The sequence below is a fragment of the Aulonocara stuartgranti genome, assembly GCF_965226115.1.
Source record: "Aulonocara stuartgranti genome assembly, chromosome: 2".
NCBI lineage: Eukaryota > Metazoa > Chordata > Actinopteri > Cichliformes > Cichlidae > Aulonocara > Aulonocara stuartgranti.
Window position 1 is genome coordinate 32,402,302 of NC_138940.1, and position 23,685 is coordinate 32,425,986.

At 40.8% G+C, this 23,685-nt stretch overlaps 2 protein-coding genes across 2 annotated transcripts; both read right to left on the reverse strand.

The window, feature by feature from the left end:
* Positions 1–135: 135 nt before the first annotated feature.
* jakmip1 (janus kinase and microtubule interacting protein 1) lies at positions 136–23,360 on the reverse strand. The gene is made up of 22 exons (XM_082546673.1): positions 22,841–23,360; positions 15,155–15,471; positions 14,305–14,637; positions 13,674–13,835; positions 11,720–11,932; positions 10,915–11,028; positions 10,532–10,678; positions 10,126–10,296; positions 8,851–8,910; positions 7,433–7,561; positions 7,096–7,224; positions 6,848–6,931; positions 5,877–5,939; positions 4,908–5,006; positions 3,985–4,086; positions 3,818–3,871; positions 3,671–3,736; positions 2,926–2,994; positions 2,651–2,728; positions 1,503–1,712; positions 356–421; positions 136–212 (listed from the first exon to the last, which is right to left on the reverse strand). Exons 2-22 carry the CDS (start codon positions 15,308–15,310, stop codon positions 162–164), a joined length of 2,556 nt encoding a protein of 851 aa, XP_082402799.1. The 5' UTR covers positions 15,311–15,471; positions 22,841–23,360; the 3' UTR covers positions 136–161.
* LOC309714304 (uncharacterized protein) lies at positions 7,571–8,840 on the reverse strand. The gene has a single exon (XM_082546637.1). It carries the CDS (start codon positions 8,013–8,015, stop codon positions 7,878–7,880), a length of 138 nt encoding a protein of 45 aa, XP_082402763.1. The 5' UTR covers positions 8,016–8,840; the 3' UTR covers positions 7,571–7,877.
* Positions 23,361–23,685: the final 325 nt, after the last annotated feature.

Below are 23,685 nucleotides of genomic sequence, written 5' to 3' on the forward strand. Positions count from 1 at the left end.
TTTTATCTCATCTTCGCTCGCCACCACAGCACCTTAACACCTAAGAAAAAGAAAAGAAAATTTGAACTCTTTCCTAAGAATTATTGGCAGGCATCAAAACTGTGCCGAATTCTAGTATTATACAGTTACTTCTACCTGATGTGGGTCCATGGGCATTTTCATTAAGGCCAAAGAATAAATGCTAAAGAGAAAAATAAAAAGAGGAACAAAAACTAAAGGAACACAAGAGGTTTAATCAACAGGTGAGGAAAGAGAGAGAAGAAAAAAGTGACAAAAAGTTTAGAAAACACCACCGCACAGAAGATGTCATTGATACCTTGCACTAATAAAAAACAAGTCAAATTTGAGTGTGTACCTTTTCCTCTATTTCCTTTATTTGTCTCTTTTGCAAGTCAATCCTGTCCTCCAGCTCTCTTATTCTCTGCAACAAAAAGACAGAAGTGGTTAGCTCGTGGCCACGCGAAACACATCTGATTGATTCTGACACAATCATTTCCTCAGGTGCAACAACATTTCATTTCATTTCTTTATTTATTTCACACATGGTTCAACAGTTAAGTTAGGCTGCTATCAATCTATTCCTGCAGACACTCCAAATAGTCTTCTGACTTTCCCATCATGCCATACTGTCTCCATGGCAGCTGTTGGAATGAGCTGCCATGGCAACTGAAGAGCAGATTTAACAGTGACACTGTTTGAGACTTAAAAGCTGAGTGGCTTCATCAGTGACTCGGTTCTTTGTTCCTAACATATTAGTTTAAATAGCTTTCCACTGTGAGTGCTCACTATACAGTACATAAATACAACTGAGGCAGGCAGGCATATTTTAAAACAAATACATGACATTTTGAAGTTAATATCTTGTGCAGCAAATCAAATTGAGGTTGAGGTGAATGCTCCAGTTAAATATCACTTCTTAACTACAGAGAAATTGGAACGAGTGTTAATAAAAGCCACACTGTGGGGACTTTTTAAGTGAGCATAATTCTCAGAGTTATTATTGTAAAATATATCACAAATTAAATCAGATGCATTTCTCGGACCTGCAAACATGTTGATTTCTAATCGGTTCAGTAGTTTGAGCATATTAATTAGTAGATACATTAAAAATGTGCAGTAAGTACGGTTAGAGGATATTTTGTTAGTGAGTTAGAGTACATGTAGTGTCATGTAGTCAATGGATAACACAATGCCAAAAGCCATGGGTGTAAAGTATCGAAAGGGCTGCTGAGTGGAGGGATACTGAAGGTGTCAGGGTATTCAGATCACAATGAAACACACAAACACTCACACAAATCCAAGGTCATTCTGTCTCATCTTTCCACTCACCCACTTTTACATATGCACTTACAGATAGAGTTACAGGTAGCACGTACAGGGATACTGCATCTTTTTCAAAGCACCAGAGATCTGGTGGGGTTAAAAGTTCCAGACAGGTACCAGGGGTCAGATTCAGGGAGGGCAGGACTCAACAACCTGACTGGGTTTGTTTTGAGCCTTACCTGCTGGGCCTGCTGTAGGAGCTCCATGCGCTCCTGTAAGATTTGACTGTCATACTGCCGGCTCTGCCGGAGAATCTGACGCCGCAGCTTGTCCACGGCTAGCCTCAGCTCCTCCCTCTGCCTGTCTGTCAGCGACTCAGCCACCGCCTGGCATGCCGGCTGCTCCTGCTGCAGAGCGCTATACAGCGTGGCCTCCAACTCCTCGATCCTCTGCACAGCCAGCCACATATACACGCATACATGTATACACCCACACACACACACACACACGGACGTGCACATGCACATGCAGGAACACACACAGGCATGCACAAGCACAAACAAGGGAATACACATATGCACACAAACACACAGACACATACACACAACACTGTGACCATGGCAGATATGGGGAACACTTTTCCACTTTACATTGAGGGCTATTCAACCTTGGTTTTTACATGGTCACTTGATTTGGTTAACAACACAAACTGTGCTTTTCTTTACACATTGTTCAAACAACAAATTCCAAGTAAGAACCAAGATCAGCCCAACGCAATATCAAGTGGGACTATAAACACAAAGCAACACCAAAACTGACCAAGTAAAATGGTTAGAATTATATGGCGAATGATCTAAGTGTTAACTTCTGTTATCTGGCTACAGTCTAGTTAAATCAGTGGAAGTGGAGAATGCTTTAAGATTCATGCTTTAAAAATATATAATTAAAACCTTATTATTAAACTCACTCTTTTAACTTTCTCCTGAGCAACTTTAAATAGTATATTCATAAATGAATCATATCATACTTTCTCAAATCAAGAGAGAGTAAATCTGATCGAGGTTTAGGTCATAAACAAGTGGCCACGTATCCCGGCCAACTGAGTGGCTAAGATTATTAAAATAATTTAGACTTCAGTGGTAAAAGATGCAGTATCCCAACACAATGTAGCAAATTTTACCTTGATGGAGCATGTTGCATTTGTGATGGTTAACAGGGTCCTAGATGTTTATCTCATGCTGAAATGATAATGCTGCACCCCTGCATTCCTGAATTACTTTATCATCAGCCATTGTAAGTAAAAATATACACAATGGTAAGCAGTAGATATGTCTGTGTTCATATGCAGGTAAAAGCACGCTGTGTATTATTGCTCCAAGCTTCGTACCATGTAGGCTTGGTCCAAGGCCTGCTTCCTGTAGTCCAACTCCTCCTCAAGGAATCCTTTCTGCTTACTAAACAGCTCCTGCAATAAGATGTTATAATCTATAATGCAGGGCTTGGTAGAAGGTAGCATGTTGTACATAGTAGTATAGTTATAATTACGTATTAGTCTTGATAAGTTCTTTGACATAATAACAACAGGAGACTATAATATTAACACGTTGCTTTGAATATGTTGTAGAAAGCTGAATTTTATGCATTTGTAGATAACTTTCTCACCTTGTCATTTTCCAAGTCGATCATCTTCTGCGTGAGGGCAGCCTCAGTGCTGTCTATCTGCTTCAACCACTGCAGATGAAGACACAGAAAGGTGTGGGATTCACATTTTACTTCTATAAGATTAATCTAAATTAAACAAAAAATGAGTTAAATGAAATCCGTCTTTATCTTCTTCTTTTGCCTCTCTCACCCCTTCTCTAGCATCTTCTTCTGTTGCACTGAGCTTCTGCATATCCTCCTTTACCACCTCCATGACTCTTCTATGTGGTCATTCTCATTTATTTCGTGCCTGGCAGCTCGATCTTTATCATCCTTTTGTCCAATATATCAATCTGCACATGTCCAAACCAACTCAAGTTTGCCACTCTTACGGTGTCTTCCAATCATACATCATAGCAGAGCTCACAACAATCTGTTTTACTCTTGCTGCTATTCTTCTCTCACAAATCACCCCTGACACTCAACTCCACCCACAACACCCTATCTGCACTCTCTCCTTCACCTTGTGCACTGTCCATTGCTCGGGATGTTTAACCCAGCCAAGGGGTGTGGCACAAACCAATGTACTCTTAGTGCCAGCCCCATGCCTGGATAAACGGGGAGGGTTGCATCAGTGAGGGCATCCAGCATTAAATCCTTGCTATATCAAATATGCAGGCTTGAATGAAATGGCTTTGCTGTGGTAACAGGGTGTTATAGCAATGTTTGTCCACTGTGTGTCAGAAAAGAGAAACTTTCCACTCACCTTTTCACAGAGTGAGATCACAGTCCCTGCTTGGATCACAGCCACCTGCTCTTCATTTCTGAGATTCTTTAGAAAATACAACATTGACAAAGACTCATTAGAAATTTTAAGACTAAAGTGATTTTTTTACAGTGGGTTCGAACTCACCCCATTATCTCCCAGAATATCCAACTTCTTCATCAGTTCAGGAATGATTACATCCTGCAAAAACCCCCAAACTAAATCATCAAGGCTGTTATATTAACTGTGCAGGTACTCAAGAAAGCATTTAGAAGAAAGGTTCTAGTTTGTTTGTTTTTTACTAGTGCATTCACCTTGACTCCCTCCTGGTGGCAGTAGACTTGCAGGGCACTGCTACTGTTCTCAGGGAACGCAGACATGTGGAGATTGAGGGCAGGTGATCTGCGTTCCCTTTCCTATGTATGCAAACAATGTGTTAATATTCACACATAATGTCAGCTATGCAATTATTCATTGTACCACGGGCAGTTCTGATCAACAAAAAGAAAAATAAATGGTGGTGTAAGTCAATGACACTATGCAAAATGGCAGGGAATGAGGGATTTACTTACATGACAATGACAACATGATCAGGATCTGCCAAAGGAGGGCGGTGAAAACCGATGGAAAAGGGGTCAAAGAAACCAAGCCAACAGAATAACATGCTGAAACTCTAAATTAAGCCAGTGACGTGTCATTTCCCAACATTGAGATACAACTGCTATTTAAACTGATGGAGAGTGGACTCCATCAGGGTGATGGGACTTTAGAAATAAAAAATATCATCTTAATAGTATGGTATGCAAATTCTTATTTTTTTAAAAAAAGGAAACAAAAGCATAATTCCATGGGATCCGTCCTCATTTTGTTCATATACATCAACTTTCAAATTGTGAAAAATACAACAACAGAAAATTGGGATATGCATGCAAAAATGAGACAAAATGAAGAAAAATGGGAGTGGATGGTGAACTTAAATATATTTTTATTTACTTAAAAATTATATTCTTGACAAAACATTTCTTCATTGACAAAAATATTCAATTTCAGTAAAGGGTAAAGTACACAGCTGCCATGCAAAACAAGGAAACACAGATGCATACAGTGAAGAACTGAGCAGTGTGTTTAAGGCTATGTCTGTCTGTCTGATGAGTCACTGTATATAGGTCTTGCGTCTGGAGCTGAGATTGTTGTTGTCACCTCCTGGTGACAGTATGATGTTGGCACAGTCTCTTACTTCCAGTTCAAGGACTCTGAATTCCAGCAGCTCATTTTGGTCCCGAGCATCCTGAACCTCAGCCTGCAGCCGGGACTCCGCCTGCTGCAGCGCACTCATCTGCAAACACAACAGATTCGTTACACATACTAAACACTATGAAATGTTTCAAAGTCTTGTTTGTAAATATTGAGGACAGTGTCCAAGATGCCAAAAGTCTGTTCACCGTGAACAATATGTAATAGACTGTATAAAGAAGATGGACAAAGCCACTCTAGCTGCAATGCTTTGTCAGTTTCTTGCAATTTTGAAACCATATATAAAAATTGTGAGTGAATCTGACTGTGAAACTGAGAGACACTGCACACTTGTACTGGCATCAATCAAATAGGCCCACTCTTACAAATAATATGTTTGAGGCTTCTTTTTTATTTTAATGTGGGCCAAAGTTTTGCAAAAGAACATAATTTTATATTAAAATAATTACCTAGTGATTAAGTCCATAACATCATCTGGAAATTGTTAACTTAGATCACTGATCAAGGGAGCTGAGGGTTATTTCCAATCGACTTCTATAAAGCCTGACTTATTTTTTGAGCCAAAGGATCTGCCCCCTCCTGGCCATTAGACAGAATGCAGACTTAAGGAACTGCATTGACTTTGCTTTCTGTGTCTATAACTACAAACTTTACAGCACATCTTTACAGCTGTTACTCTCGTGCATACATTTTAAATTGTGTATTTACTTTTAGTTATCTTATAAATGTTATCAATTTTTTAATCAACTGAGAGTTACATAGATAATTATCTTTTAAACAGCTACATTAACTAACTCTGTCACTATTTTCTCAGTAAAAGTTTTTATTCTGCTTATGTTTATACAAAATATAACGTTTTCAGAGGTGGTTAATAAAGAACACATCTGATCATGAAAATCAGGTATTACAACTAGTACTGAATGCCTTGATATAGAAGGCTAATCTAATGTACCTTCTCACGCAGTTCCTGGTTGGTCCTGAGCAAGTACTGCTTCTCCTCTACCCACTTTGAATCCTGCCATAACAACCAAACACAACATGAGCGAGAAATGACACTGGCAGGAACAGAAGAAGATTTAAAGGATCTGCAATGACATAGTGTGATGAACAAAACTCCCATCCCTCAAACTTGCAGCTTAAAAGACACAAGCAAATGCAAAACAGACACAAAAAAGATAGCACAGGGTGGCAGGAGCACAAGTTTATTGATGCAGACAAATGAAGCCAAATCAGATAACCAAAGCAAAAGAGCTGCAATCACAGGCAACAAGAGTTCACAGCAACATGAGGACCAAATGGCAATCTGAGATGAAAAACAGCAGCAAAGCGAGTCAGAATACCAGCTGGATCAAGCCACAGGCAACATGCAGTAACTCAATGAAATGCTTCACAAAAAAGTAAACAAAGTGTCCTGATATGAACTCGGCATGATAAATTCAGTGATTCTCTCACTACTTTCTTTAAGCAAAAAAAAGCCAGAGGCTTTCCCACTACACATCCAGTGGTTTGGCTTACTTCTCAGACCAAGATGCCTTTCGTACACATCAAATAACCAAAATCAAGTTGTATTAAGTGAGTATTTTCATGTTTTAACAGAAAGTTATATACTACCACATGAAAATCTTATGTGTTAATCTATACAAAGCTAAAATGAATCAAGGTGGTTGAAGTGTTTAATCTGTAATGAGTAACTCAGACACAAGTATTTAAAATAAAACACCATCATCGGTAAGGGCAGAGGGTGAAGGAGAGAATGCAGGCACAGCACTGACATCACACATGCAGGAAGTGACATCACAGGAATCTGCGGCAGACCTGGTCAGCAAAGCGCCAGCCAAGGAGCACAGCAGCCAGACAGACATGCAGGAGGCCCAGTGAGAGCAGGACCAGTGAGCTTCTGTCCCCATCCACTGTCTTTATTACCTGCCCCCGCTCAGCCAGGGCCTTCTCCAGATCCACGATCTTTGCCTGGCAGCTGCTGAGCTCCACCTGCAGCTGCTCACGGGTCTGTGGGCGGGAAAATGAGCCATCAGAGACTTAAATCCAAGTACAAAAGGAATGAATAGAGCAGACTGAGAAAACCATAATGAGGATCTATGCTCTAAATATTTTCTTGAATTGGAAGTTAGACTTGTACGTAGCACATTTGGAAGGTGGCAGCAGATACGAACCCTGGCCTCCCTCTCTGCATCCAGAGACCCCCCAGTCTGCTCCTGCAGGAGAGCGTAGGCCCGCTGAAGAGCCTGGTACTCTCTAGTGAGCTGACGAAAACGAAGCTCTGACTCCTCACGGGAAATGCTCTGTGATATCAAAGAGCGAATGTGTCAAATTAACACATAAAGCTTCACCCTTTACTTTTTCATAATCACATATATTAATCTGCAAATTACTGTTAACGTTCCATCTTACTTTCTTCTGATTTATTAACCCAAGATTTATTTTCCACAGCTTGCAGCTGTTTAAGATGTTAAGATATTTCTTTCAGTGGATACAAAAGGACTTTCCTACCTCTTCCAAGTCCTCCTCTGGAGTTGCAGGCGTGCGGTCAGTGAGGTCAGTGTTATAAGAGGTCAGTGAGGAGGTTTCAGAGTCTATCGACTCCTCATCAAATCCAAAATATGTCTCCACAACATGCCTCTGCAGAGAGCAGTGGAGGGGGGAAAAGGGTTAAATCAACCTCAGATCTACACATATGTTATTCTGCGTATCAGCAGTTGGAAACAAAAACAATTATTATCCAGAACTATACTGCATCTGATTTCAGCTTAGGAAACTTTTAAACCAAATATTGATGTCATCAAACCCAAAAGAAATCCAATTACTTTTGCAAAGTAAGAGGAAAAATGACTAAAAGTTCAAACTTGTTAAATCTAGACACGGTCATTCAGTCAGTAATCTCATTTTAAAAAACTTAGACTGAATGACCGCACTGACTGTTTACTTTTTTTTGCTTTTAACTTTTCCAGACTCCAAAGTGCTTACCATCATGTTTATAAGTCATTTCCTGGCAACCAGAGAAATAAAGGCAGACCAGGGCACACAGGCAAATGAAAGAAGAGAAATAGAGGATAAAGAGGATGTACTCTGTCATGTTGTTGCCAGGCCAAAAAGTAAACTACAAATAATATCTTAAATATACATCTATCATATCTTCAAAAACACCAGCAGATCTAAAAACTGAAGTGCAGCCCATAAAGTACAACAGCTTTTTTTGTCACTCCTAAACAAAATCTAAAAAGCCGACAACAAAGCCTCTGGTTACAATCAAACTCCTACGAAAAAAAATGGTCAGTGTCTGGGTTTGTCCTAAAAAGGAAAGCCAAATTTCCAGGTGCAAGTCCAAAAGCCAAGCTGCTGTGCCCCAATTCAGTGCTGAACCTGCCAAGCTAACAAACTGGTTCCAGGAGGAGGAGGAAGAAAATAAATGTCATGCATCTACAAACTCCTCCTCCTAGCAACATCGCAGACTCTAAAATGTCCCCTGATGTATTAGCCCAAACATGCACACACAAGTACTTAGCAATTATTTCTTTCAAACTCTGTCACCTCAGCCAATTAGATATTGTCATCCCTTTAATCCCTTTGGCACAGATAAAAGCATGAAATGCTGCATACAGCTTGCAGTTTCTGTGATGCATGTCCAGTCTCTAGTAACACTATCTTATAAAGAACAAAAATATACTCACATAAAAAAAAAATCTATAATAAAAAAACCCCAAAACAAATAATTCTCAACTAGCTGCGTGTGTGCTCACTGTGATGGTCCCAGCAGTGAGGGATGGTGTCATAATTGTCCCCTGAGCCCAATTAAACACAAACACACAAGTGAAAACAATGCTCAAGGGTCAGTCAACCACAGATAGGGAAGTTGCTTAGTTACACACCACTGGATTAACAGATGTGTAAAAACACTGATGAAAACTCACTTTCGGCAGCTTGAAAGGTTTCTTCCTGTTCTTTTTGCTCATCACCAATCGATCACGTTCCTAAGGACACAACAGATGAACATTTTTAAATTCTGACCTTTAAGAGAGCAATCGGAGGCATCTGTGGTGGCACGGGATTCACATTCATCAATCAAAACGTTACCTGCCATCAGCATAAAATGTTTTGTTCAGCAGAGTCTAATTTAGTTACATTTCTTTTCTATATTTCAAATTAAATAAAGTCACAGCATTAAACTGTAAATTCAAGAATTTAGCAGCTTCTAATAACTCAAGCTGTCAGACTGACAGTGTCAGTGAATGTAAAGAAGATAAGAGGGGAAACCTAGGCAAAAACTAAAGACTAGGCCATTCTTCTCAAGGTTTTTTGTTTTTTTAAAAAACAAACAAACATATAACCATTGATCCTTCTGACATGTATAAGACATGTATAAGACATGTATAAGACATGTATAAGACATGTATGCTCCCCTGATCCAGAGGGGTCAAAAACGCAGAGAGAAGCACAACTTCAGTGTTAGTACTGTCACAATAAACGTCCCCCTTCTAGCCATGGCAATGCAGATGATTTTATTATGTATTTGTATATTGTTATTGGCACACTTAAAAAAATCCACTGACATATTACAGATAAAATATCAAGACAGAAACCTCTATACGCTTCCAGTGAAGTACACACATGAAAAATCATATTATCATTTGCAGAGCCAGAACTGTTTGCTGATTTGTTGGCCTCGGCACTCAATACAGGCCGATTAATTTAAAAAGTAAAGACGGGACAGAAGAGCAATGTGGAGTGCTGATGTTGCAGTTTGGACACCAGAGGGCAAGTTGACTGTGGGAAATAAAAATGCTTGGAACAGGTTTAACATAGCAACCAGATGATCCAAACAGAACAAGCAGAGCTTAAATGAGTAAATAAATAACTACACATAAGAAATATTATGTAAATCTGTTCATGTTTCGTGTGTCTGAAAGAAAAAGAAAAAAAGATTTTCAGCTGATATAATGGAATATACGATTTTAAATCACTGAATATCAATATTGTTACTTCTCTTAATACTCCTGCATTTGTCGGGGCCTAATATTATGCCTACAATAATAATCTTTTGCCATAATGTATTGCCAATACATTAAGAGATATTATAGTGAGAGCTATCTAAAAACATCTAACAGACGAGCTGACAGAGTAATGTTATCTGAGTATATACTGTTGTATGACCTTATGTGTTAACAGTCATGTAACCCTGTCCTGACCTGCGTGAGCTCATCAATGATGCCGCGTTGCTCAGCAACTTGCAGCTTGAGGAACTCTACTTCCTGTTCCTCATGGGCGTGGGTCAGGTCGGTCAGGGAGCTTGGTCGCTTCATCTGGGCCTGAACAGACTGCTGCTGTGATGGTGGCCGAGAGGAGGAAGCTTTCTCCTTCTGCAGGAGGGAAACAGATGGACTAATTATTTTTCATGCTATTCATCAAATGACCAGCAGAGGTCCTCTTTCCTTCAGAGAGCCCTAAAAACCATAAAACGTCTTGAATAGACTAGATAAAACTATAATATCTACTACATCCTATTACTACTTTTTGATTTTATCTTCGGGTTAAAAAAAGAGGGAGTTAAGAGTCATCAGCAGATGTTTAGGAAGACATGTTGGTTGCACTTACCATCTCAGCATTCTCACGGCTCAGGTTCTTGAGTTTCTCCTCCATGCGCTGCAGTGTTTGCAGGAGGTCATCATTTTTCTTGGACAGCCGCTTATTCTTCTCAAACATGGGCTTCATTTGGCTCTCTGCCTCTCGCACCCGTTTCAACTGAACAGAGGAAGGAAACAGGGAGGGGGGACATTGTAATCTTAAGTGTCGCCACAGAATTTCCATCTTAACTAGGACAGTCAACATCAACAGTGAGGAAGTTAGGAAATATTCGGATTCAGGTTTATTCGACATCCATACTCTTCATGGTGTCTAAACTTATGCGAATTATAATTTAAAAAATGTCTGCATGTATAATTGTATGTTTATAATGACTGCACGCGTGTTTTTCTCACTAGTTCATTCCTCTCATCGGCCAGTAGTGCATTTCTGTCCTCCAGTTTCCTGATGACTGAGTGGAGCTCTGCAATCTTCAACTGGAACCTCCTCATGTCACGCTCCTCCACCTCCTGTGAAGCCGTGGGGAGAGGAGAAGAGGAGGAGGAAGACAACAACTGAAAAAGGGAGTACATGCAGGCAGGCATGCAGGTAATGGAGACGGACAGTAAAAAGGAGGTGATGGCAAGAAAGATGATTTTGCTGTTCACAGAGTGAATGTGTATGTGAAGTACAGTAACCATGTGATTTATGAACTGGTAAATTGACTGGTACTTAAATAATGCCTTTCTAGTCAGATGAGCACTCAAAGCACTATCTACTGCATCTCTCATGCACCCAGTCACACATTTATACAGCGCTGTTTATATATAATGTTTGTCTGTAAAGACAACTTAAGTATTCCTTCAAAATTGATTTTGTGGCGTTGGCTGGAATCAGGAAAAAGCTGCATAAACAACAACGTATATTAAATTCTCCATGTACGGCTCACGGATTCACAGATGTGCCAATTTCACTTTTTAACTCTATGGCATCTGTTATTAATATCAATATTATCAATTGCACTACAAAATCACTATTCCACTGTGATTTTTTTTTTATCACTTATTTTTCTTTAAAAGCTCCTCACCAGAAATACCTCACATTGTGCTTACTTTGTATTAAAATTTGTAATATAAAATATAATATAAAATATCTGTAAATATGGGAAACTTTCGGAACATATAAAAATATCTTAAGCATAAAATACTGACACTTGTATACCTGGTTGTTGAGCAAGTCTGGGTTTTCTCCTAGTCCAGGCACCACTTCTCTCTTCGGGCTGCCATGGTTGTGTCTCTCGGCCTCTCGTACCTGACCCAGCTGCTCATCCAGGGCTTCCTTTTGGAGCTGAAGCTTCTGGGCATAGCCAGCCTGTAACCCCAGCTCCCTCTCCAGAGCGCACACCACCCGGTCCTTTGCCTTCAACTCATCCATCTAAAGGAGTGAAACAGAACTAGATTATAGCCATTATAAGGAGTTAGTAAATAGGTTTTACGTCTAACCGAAGTCCTTAATATTTTATTTTTAAGACCTTTTCCAGTCTTTTCTTTTTCTATTACTCATGTTATTTATTTTTATTTTACTAGTTTATTAATGTTTTTTTCTGTTTACACTTTATTGTCCCTCCACTGCGGTTATGCCAGAATGAATCAAAAGGGGAACCCTCTCACTCACCACACATCACAAACTCATATGTAAACCACCTCTCAACTCTCATTTATCATCTTTATCTAAGCAGCTGGAGTCCATCTCTTGTCTTATTCTGTCTGGTCTTATTTTTCAAAATAAAGCACTGAAAATATTGTTCTTATTGTCTACAAAAGTGCAGAGATTTCTGAGAAGCAGCAGAAAACTCCGATTCGATTAAATCTAAATCTAATCATTTCACTCGTTTCACCTCCAATATGTGAATATTAGTTCATATGTACAATGTTTTTCTTTATAATTTATGTATGTACATTGTGCACAGCTTCAGTGTAAGATGGCGTTTGCTGAAGACTAACAATGTTTTAGCTTTTATAACACTCTGCTTTAGGTTTGATTAATTTATAAGCCTCTGTTCTTGCTCTGCATTCATGCAACCCCTCCTGACAGCTGTTACCACCTCTACTTCCCTCCGTATTTTGTTCTTTAACGCCGGTATTTCCTGCACCGCCTGCTCTCCATCAATAAGCCGTGCTTTACTCTTTGAGTTTCCTCACTCAAGCATTCCTTTACTAAGAACAATGCCTGTTACTGTAGCCCTCCTGTATGTAATAGGGTAAATCAGTAACTGCAGCAGGTACACAGACATTTATACTTGCAGATAGCACCACATGGTCAAGACAGACATTGTGGCAATTAGCTCCTAACCTTCATGCTACATCAGTGAGATAAGCCCCGAGCTGGAAGTGAACTTCAGTAGAAGGAAACCAATCTGTATAATCTGTGTGTGGGTGTGTGAGTGTGTGTGTGTGTAGGTGTGTGAGTGTGTGTGTCATTCAAATATGATCTGGACAGACAGGGACTACAGCGTTAACAGCTGCTGGGTTCGTGAAGCTAATCTATCTCAGGCATAACATGCTTAGTTTATGATGCAGTGTAAGATGTGTCTGCTTATTGCACACAGTACACCTCCCTGTTTTTGCACTTCACTAATAGTTAGCTCCTTGTGATGCACATAAAGAGGCACGTTTAATCTCCAACTATAAAATCAGTGATAACAGGGAGGGCTATTACACTTTTAATGCCCCAATAACACTTTCTTAATTAGCTTCTTAGCAACAGAGCACAACATAAACCTCTATTTACCTGAAAAAAAAAGTTTAAGCTTAAGTAAAGGTAGATTTTTGTGCCTGTGTGTCTTTAAACCAACAGGATTTAAAAACAGTGAGGGAAGTTGTGAGATTTGGCCTGGTGAGGCCAATCTGCTCTGATTTTTTAGTATTTAATACTTAAGGGTGATTATTTATTGCTTATTTAATTAGGAATAATGGAGTTATTTGATTAATATTGGGCTTTGTGATTATGATATTGCCAATTGAAATTCAATTTAAAGTTAAACTTAATTCATCTTGGCTTGACAGTTAAGTGGATTCTGATAAATGTCTTTTAGAAAATACTTTTTGTATTGATTATCAGTCATCTAAAAATGAGGGTACACAGTATCGTGGCTTCCAGCTTTATGTGTTCTCACCAGCCGGCGGATGTCTTTCTCACAGTCGCGTTTAATGCGGTGCACCTCATCCTGGTGCTGTTGGTAGGCTGTGCGGAGATCAGCTGCTTTGGCTTTATCAGCCTGAAGAGCGTTTGCAAGAGCCTCTTCGGCTTGCTTCCGAGCCATTTTCTGCTCCTGAATCTGAAATGGCCCGATGCACACATTTTAATATTTATATACACAAAAACAAAAACAACAAAAAGAACATCAGCTGTGCATTTGTAAATACTTGCCCTTGTCCTATTAATAAGTTTAATGACAGATCTAGGTAGGCTACAGTGAAACAATAGGTTGGCAACAGGCTTTTCCACCCTGCTTCCTGTTTTTCAGGACCAAATTACAAAAGTGTGCATAGTCCCACAAAAACACAGACACACACACACACACACACACACACACACACACACACACACACACACACACACACACACACACACACACACACACACACACACACACAAAGGGTATTTAAACACAAAGTGCACTCGAAAATCAAGTCTGCAATTTTACAACTTTGTTAGATCAACATATACCCTATACATGTTCTACTTTCCACAATCTGACATGTGAAAAAGTTATACTTGTCACCCCTGTACCTACTAAAACCTACCTCCTGCTGGAGCTTTATTCTCTCCCCATCAAAAGCTCTCCTGGCTTCCTCCCTAGCCTCTGCAAGAAGGGCATTTTTGAGCTTGTCAGCAGCTCCATCTCTCAGTGCATTCACAAGACCCTGCAGCCTCTGAACCTCAGTATCCCGGATCTTGATTGTTCTGGCCAGCTCGGCTTCATGCTGCCGTGCCAGAGTCTCCCGTATGGCAGCGATTTCACGTAGCTTTTCTTCATGGAGTTTGGCACGCAGGTCAGTGAGTGCTACGGCATGCTTGTGTTGCTCAAGTTCGCGAGCCTGCCGCTGCTCTTGGAGCCGCTCGCGGAGTTTGCATACCTGATAGAAGGACATAATGCAGAATATAGATTAGAGTACCCCTGACAAGTAACCATCAGTATTTACATAAAGTTTGTCCTGACTCTATTGTGCATATTTCCATATTTTTACTCTAAGTCCTGGCAGACTAAAACAAACTAGCCATGAGGGATGGAGAGATGAGCACAGAGAGGAGGTTTGTGTGTCAGTGAGCAGACTGGAGTAATAAACTGCCCGGAGACCTTTTTTTAAGAAAAAGAAAAAAAAAGAAGTATATGTATTCTGTTGCTTCACAGCAACAGAATAGCCAAACTGCACGCTAGGTAACCCTACTGTCCTATTAGAGATATTGCTTCTTTATAAGTGTGCTTACATGCTTTTAAACATTGGTTGCAAATAATTTATAAATAAAACTGGCAACCATTTCTATCCTGTTTCTGCTGAGTTGATAAAATAGGAGACGACTTCTCAACCACATTTATTAACTTTAAACGCATGTTCTCAGCTTCTTCCACCTCCTCTTCTTCCTCACCCTCACCTTCCCGCGCTCCTGCTGTAGCTCTATCTGAAGGTCCATGATCTTGCTCCTCAGTTCCTCATTGGTGGCCGGCACCGAATCAGCCATCACCTCCGATTTCTCCGGCTTCCGTCCCTTCTTAGACGGTTGAGCCGATGGGGGTGTGGTTGATGACATAGCACTCTAGCCGCCCAGTCGGGACGGACATAGAGTGCAGGGTGTGATAAAATTGAGGAGAAAATCAGTCGCTGCTCCTCCTCCCTACAAGGCCCTGCATCATCATCATCATCATCATCGGGACGTCTACATTGTTGCTAAAGCTTGCAGAGAGTTTCTACCTGAGAGAGAGACAGACAGACAAGCAGAGAGGGGAAAAAAAAAGGTTGAGTCAGGGTTAAAATCTGGGTTACACAGAACTACAATACTCCGGGGCCAAGCAACCAAATAATGACGCAATATAGCCTGGGGAACACAAACTATTTTGGGGACTAACATTTGCACTCTCCTCTGCCACCCTTTTCTCTCCAACATATACACATGGGCCATTTATCACCATCCTGGGCTGCAGTCCCTGGGCTGTACTTAGCAGCTCCACAGTGCATGAAAAAGTGTCTGGCTATCAAAGTTTTAGCATCTCACAGTAGCCTTCTTCCTTTCTGTAGATTAAGAAATCTCTTCTTTGCTTTCACGAGTCTTCAGGCTGCAGATCCCATAAATCTTTCCTACCTGTTCTAAACTAATGACATATCACTACTTTTTTATCACTAAGATGACAATTAGCCAAACACTCACACAGTGCTCTAATGGAGTTACAATTCACTAATTTCACCTCGTCCATGTCTGCCTTTCTATTGCTTTCTTCTTGTCTTCCCATTATTGAATAGATTATTGTTTTAAGCAGATATCTTCATGTTCTCTTGCCAAATATAGGCAGAAGCTGCTTGCATTACTGTCATTTGATTCCTCCGCTATATTCACAGCACAATATAAGAGCAACATTTGCCTCAAAGTCTCCTTTTACTCCCTAAACATACAGGATATATTAGAATAGGGCAGTCACTAACATTGTTTTCTGATTACAGGAGCCACAATGTCACATCTTGATTGAAAATGTGATTATTAAATAATCAAATTAGCTTTTCAAATCAAATATCACCTTTGGCTAAACAGCAAAAAAGCGAGGCATACAGAAATAAACACCAACGAATTTTAATTAACGACTGAATATCTCTTATACTCCTACTCACTAAGCAAGGCCAGGTTATGATAGCAGCTATTTTATTTGCATATTTTGTTACAGATGTGTTACAGTGGCACACATCCTCTGAGCTGAAAGCGGACTCCTCTAATCTCTTCTCAGAGTGGATTGTAACCCAGTAACCTTCCAGTCATTCTGCTAACTATTAAATAAATAATGCAACAATGAGGAAGCTGGAGCATTAAGACCGCAGGTGCCTCCATCTTTCTCTACATACACATTGCCACGCATTCATACAACATACACAGATGGCAGAAATAGTTACCAAGGCAACACTTGCTCTCAAAAACGCCTCTCATAGCAAAGGATGATGGGAAGAAGGAGCCTCACGGTGGATGTGAAAAGCATACAGTTCATTATTTGTGTAGAAGCTTCAGATTTAAAAAAGAAAAAGAAAAAAAAGAATACGTAAGTGCATACATGGTATTGTTATCTGGTTGCATCTTTGAGACGAGGTTGACTGAGAGACAGAAATGCGTCGATGCTGGAGGGCGAGGAAGCTTTCTTCCACATGAATTTTTACACAGTGTGCACAGTTGAATGCTGGGAACCAGTGGGGGCAGGGAGAGAAGGGAAACGGAATAACAGAGAAAAGGTGGAAGATATAACCTACAGTAGAGGTAAAGCAGTAAAACAGGAAGGAAATTGCATACTTCTACAAAAGAAAACTAGCTCTTACCCAACTCCCCTCTGTCCCCTTAAACTCCCCACCCCCTCTTCATCTATCCAGACTTACATAAAGGCATGGCAATGTTACTGATCTCACACTTATTCACACAGACAGAGAAAGCAATAGAGGGAGGTCATTCACAGACAGAGTCTTAAACTGAACAATTAGGGACAGATACAGCTGACACATATTCACACAGCCACCAAAAGCATGTCAGTGTTGTTATCAAAAACCAGGTGTGCCACAGCTGAAATGGCTGAGAGGCATGACATATGGTTTCCCTGTTTTTTTCTTCTTATTCTAAGGAAGCACAAATAGACCCATAAGCACATATCACACTTGACTGTTCGTGTACACTGAGTTAGTGCAAACAGGAAGCCAAGGGTTTGTTGCTTGTCAAAAATACTACAGAGGAAGAAGCACACGACATAAAGTGAGATCAGAGATTTCTTTGCCTCGATCAATGATGAGATGAGATTGCATAACGTCATAGCAGCAGAAAACACAGATCTACTTATCTGCCGCTTTATTAGGTACATTTTGCTAGTACTGCACTGTACCCCTTCTGGCTTCAGAAATGCATTCATTTTTTGTGGTATAGATTCAACAAGCTGCCAGAAGCATTCCTCAGAGAATTTGGTCCATATTGGCATGATAGATCACACAGTTGCTGTAGATTTGGTAGCTAAACATCCATGATGTGAATCTCATGTTCCAGGACATCCCAAAGGTGCCGTATTAGATTGAAATCTGGTGACAGCGGAGGCCATATGAATACAGTGAACTAACTGTTCAAGAAACACGATAATGTTTGATTAGAGCTATGTGACGTGGCGTGTTTTTAGTGTGCCATCATGTTGTTATGCTGGAAGCCATCAGAAGATGGGTGCACTGTGGTCATAAAGGGATTGACATGGTCAGCAACAATTTTCAGATAGCCTGTTGGATTAAAACAGTACTCAGCTGGTAGTAAGGGGCCCAAAGTGTGCCAAGAAAATATCCCTCACACCATTATACAACCATCGTTGAATCTTTCATACAAGGGACGATAGAGCCATGCTTTCATGTTGTTTATGGTAACCTGAATGTTGCAGTGGAAATCAAGATTCATGAGAACAGGCAATGTTTTTCTAATCTTCTAATGTCCACCTTTAGTGAGCCAAAAACTCTAACCTCTTGATCTTAAGGAGCACCAGCCAATCCCAGAGGAAATTATGTAAAGACTACATGGTTTGGTCTTCTTCTTCTGTAGTACATATGCTTCAAAATTCAATGTGTTCTGCATTCAGAGATGCTCTTCATCACACCTTGCTTGTAACAAGGAGTTATTTGACTTCTATCAGCTATCAGTCTGACTATTCTCCTCTGACGTTTGACAATAACAAGCCATTTTCGCCCAGAGGACTGCTGCTCACTGGATATTTTCTGAGCCATTCTTTGTAAACGCTGTCTGGGAAAATCCCAGCAGATTAGCAGTTTCTGAAATACTCAGACCAGCCTGTCTGACACCAACAATCATGCTATTTGATGTTTGCATTGAACAGGTGTTCCTTTAAAAAAGTGTCTGTGAGTGTAGACTGGGGAGCATTGAAAACAAAATATGGGGATATGTTATAGTGGCACTGAGAGTATTTTTAAATAGTAAAGAATTACCCACACATGGAATAACTAAAAGTTTGTGACCACAGATATGGTATTTTATATTGTTTTTGTGACTCACACAACTCAGGAAATGCAGGAAAAAAAACAGGCATCTCTGCTCAGAATTTCCAAAGGTCTGATGAACATGGTTGATGTAATAATAAACCATAAAGTGTACCTAATAAGTTGAGTATGTATCTTACAAATACTAAGCCAAGATTTCACCTGAGTCTAAAATATTTGTGCAGCAACTACAAGACATCTGCCACCCACAGTTCCCACAAAGCCTTCTGGAGCCACATCATGTTCCCAAGCTGGCAGCCAGGCGCTAAATCTCAAAGTTTTATAGATCATTGAAAGCCAGGAATGTTTTATGTGAAACTGGAAAATTTTATAGTGGCACCGAGAAGCTAAGAACCACCTTTAATGTTCGCAGGAGCAAACAAAAACCAGCAAAGATCGTAGACCTTAAATTACCTCGTCCACTCTAAGTGTAAACTGTTTGTGTAGCTTACACTGAGATGGAAAAGGAAGCAAAACCCTTCAACAAGACAATTCACCAGACAAAATTAACAGATTTGTCTTCAACATCTATATTTAGCTAATATAAACCCACATTCATTCTGAATAAAAATGTCACTATGACTCATGACTTCAATCATAAGTCATATTTTGCAACACGTTATATAAACTGAACAATAAATCAACATAAAACTACCTTCAAGGCCTTTTTAAGTGCAGTGAATGTAGCTCTGAGATCATCATCTTGAGCTAAATCACTATACTATAACTGCAAAAAGAAAAAAATTCCAAATGAGGAAATATGTTTTAGATTGTAAGATAATAAAATAAAAAGTAAATAAAATTAAACCTGTGTGACATGCCAAAACTTTGCAGCATCATCTTTTGGGTGAAGGGATTACCCTTATTAATTTTTATGTGTGTTGTTGTGTCACTAATTATCTTCTTCTCTCTAATTACCTGCTTTATAGCTCCCAGTGACTTTGTTAGAGTTACATTTGACTTAACCCATCCATTTAAAGCAGTGGTTCTCAAACTGTGGGGTGGGCCCCCCTGGTGGGATGTGGAGCCACTCCAGGTAAGGTGAGGATGATTACGGGAAAAAAAATATGGAATTAACTGTTGAATTGAGAGTGGCAGAGTTTTCATTGTTGCCATATTGGCTTTTTTTTAAAAATGGATGAGAGGGAGCAGTTCTGACTGAAAACTGCTCACTCGTTGACTGGTCAGCAAGTCGTCAGCCAATGAACCATGGATAATACTCTTTTTTCAAACAGTATGAGCAAGATTTACAAACAGACATAATTTTTAATTAAACATGACCCCAAATGAGTAACTGATTCTTTAGTTTTCCCATAGACTTGTATACAACAAGAAGTTCTTTTTGCAACCCCAGCTAACGCCATCTGGTGGCCTTCAGATAGAATGCAGGTTTGAAGCACTTCCGCAATAGCGTCTTTTTTCTTTTTCAGCCGAAAGCTATGCCTGTGTTTTATACCATCCATGGCCTTAACTCTTTTCAACTTCTGAGGTCAGGTATGCCAGAAAAAGTTTGAGAACCACAGGTTTAAAAGAAGTGTTTGGATTCCTTGGTGCATATTTGCCTTACACATGTAAGACTGCTTTGGTCTGAAATCTGGGCGAGACATAAACTCAGTCAGGTTATGTCTGGTGTAAAATCTGTGCCAAATCACACATGTGGCTCCATCCGCTGTGGTGACCCCAGGGGAAATAAGAGAGGAGCGGAAAGTACTTAGTGCAATAAAGCTGTTCTCAACTGCCATATGAAAAACTAAGGTTGCAGACATATACAATTGTTTTAACATACTAATGACTTCACAACTGTTTCTTTTGCATTAATCATTGAATTTGTTGCAATTACAGCTCAGGAGCCAATCATAATATCAGTGGTTCAATCTCAATCCCAGGTGTCAAAGTGTCCTTTGCCAAGATACGAAACCCCAATTTGTTCCCAATTCATCCTTTCTAGTGTCAGTGTGCACCTGACAGATAAAAAGCACGTATAGTGAAGTGCTGTATGCATGAATGTGTAACAGTAATGCACTTTAATAGTTAACTTTTTACTTGAGCAGACATTCTGAATGGACACAAGCTTATTACACACTAACAGATGAATCTACTCAAAGCCAGACAGATCACACTTGCCTACCGAGGGTTAAACATTAAGTACACTTTACAGCAACATAAAGGCCCAATAAGTACATAAGCAAATAGGAGCTCAAACACTGACTCCTTGTTCCTCTTTCCAAGTTTAAAAAAAAAAATCAACACTGAGGGTGTGGCCAGGCTAATATACTGTATCTTATTTACACTGCATATTGGTTACAACACCTAGGCCTATACACAGACACACACACAGAAACAAGCCTCCTCACTGCAGTCATCAGCAGAGTGTAGACTGTCAGAACAAGGCTGGCCATGATCCAGACACCCCTCCACAGTCTGCACACACACACACACGCACACCCTCTGCTGTCTAGAGATTCACTTAAGATACACAGTAAAGATCCCATCGAGAGGCCGAGTAACCCAGCCAAGAGCAACACTAGTGGAGCATATGACCTAAAAACTACTATGCCAGGAGAATGACTACAAGTTACTGACCCCAATGACTAGTCAACCCAAACACACAAACAATAGTCTCTCTCTCACTGTGTCACATACACACACATTGTACTGCTGGTTTATTGCACAGGCTCTGGTCTTTGGTGTCTATTAATGTGTTAACATAGTCGTAATTATCATTGCTGAAAGCTTTCAGCCTCTCTGTGTACCTCTATGAGTATGTATGCTTTTGCATGCATGGTTGCGCTTTAGCAGTGATACCCTCATCCCGCTCCAGACCGGCATTGCAACACAATAAGAATGAGGAAAGTGCAGCAGATAAGGAAAGAGAGCGTTATACACATGAGAATAACAGAGCACTGGGATTATTCTGGTAGCAGGCTGTCACTCAGCACATTACACTGAGGAAGGCAGAGATATGGAGAAAGCAATAGGATTATGAATGAAGTATTAGTGTACAAATTAAGTTATAGAAAGGGAAGGAAAGAGAGGGGGAAACAGTGACGTACACTGGGGTCCCAGGAAATGTAATTGCTAAATCTGACAGAGCAGACCAAAATATCAGTAGACAGATCTGTATTTTGCAATATGATGATACTTTAATTCCACTTTTTTGGGCTCAGTTAAGCAGCTCATAAGGGAGGCATCACAATGTGGATCCCTGCTTTTGATCAAACACAAGTGAGTGTGCAACACATGCTGGGTGTCCACTCGGGCAAATTTACGAGCCTCTGGGGCCGCCTGCTACAGCAGCAGCAGCAAAACTGTTATGACAGACAGAGCCTGAGAAACACAACATGCATGGTAGTGGGCTGCCTGGGCAGAGGAATATGCTGGAGATGATGGTCTAATGCGATGTCGCCGGCCCTCTAATGAGCTGTCAAATAGGAGATTAAAGGGTAGACTACCGCCGGGTGGGAGGGTTTTTACACTGCTGAAAACCTGTTTGTCCGGCTAGCCAACCACACCCCACGGCGAGAGGCTGCTGCTGCTGCTGCAGCATCATCATCATCATCATCCTCCTCCGGCCAGGACGGCTGTCCTTGCACTCAGAGCTGCACGGTGTTATGTGTTGATGTTTTTTCAGCAAACACGGCCACGATGCTCTTGTGCTGGTGTGACCACAAACTAATCTGGTCTAAATATTTCACCAGAGGCCTCTCTTGTTCCGGGAAGATAATGTAACAGCTCTGATGATATGAAGGGGGGGCAGCAAAAACAGTTGAATGTTAATCGCCCGTTATCATCGAGGTTCACGCTTCCTCTTTGGCTAGCTGGCAGAGTGGGACAGCTGTGTCATATCGGTTCAGCATTCAACCACAAACACAATATTCACATCTCCACAAGAAGCTTGATAGTTACTGTCGGCAGGCTGAACTCACATCGAAAGCCAGAAATGATGAGGTCCAGACGGTGCCTCTCTATCCGTTACTGCTGCACCGTTAGCGGATGTGTCACAGGAGCTAGCCGCCTGTCAGTCAACAAACCACACGCTAGAAGTTCCCCGGCTTTGCAAAGCGAACAAACTCACCTGAAATAGGAGGTCAACGGCGGTCACAAGTGGCCCGAGGCTTGTGAACGTCTCTGCCCAATCTGCTTCACATGCAGGAAGGGAGGCTGGGCTTCGCTTCGCTGTGGAGGGCTCAATGAACTCACCTCTCCCGCCTCCTCAACACCCCGGGCTCCGCTAACTGCCGACAGCCGACCCCTTTAGAAACTTTCCTCCCCGGATATCAGATATTTTAGAGCAGCTAACGCGAAGGCTGAAGCTTCGTAATAACATGACTCTCATCAGCTCCAGCCTCTTCTTGCGCTGCACGTTGACATTTTCCTCCACGCCCACACGCACATACACACACGTTAGAACGCGCGCGCTACGTCATCCGCTCCTGTGCATTTCATCCACATGACTGAATTATTAAATAAATAAATGAAACGATTCCAGTGCCGTGAACATATGTGTGTGTGTGTGTGTGTGTGTGTGTGTGTGGGAGGAGGGCGGCGTCGCCGGTAGCGTGATAGTAGCGCGACACCTGACTGCGTGTTCAAGAATGACACTGCGCGCGGTAATTGCGTGGACTTGTACGTCCATGCGCAGCCGGTGTTCAGGAGCCTGACTGACGCAGGGTGGTGTCGGGAACGTGCAGTGTCCTGTACAAACTGGCTCTACTTTGTCTTTATAAGGCGGATGTGACTCGTGCGCTTTAATCCTGGGAACTGATTTACAAACACAAGTATTTAACAAACATATTCTCTATTTACCATAGCAATGTATCGTGCTGAAACAAGCCCCTATCTTTGCATAACTGGTTTTGAAAAGGTCCTTCTCAAGAAAGATATCTGTTCCCTATCACTTCCAAATATTACTCTGTGATC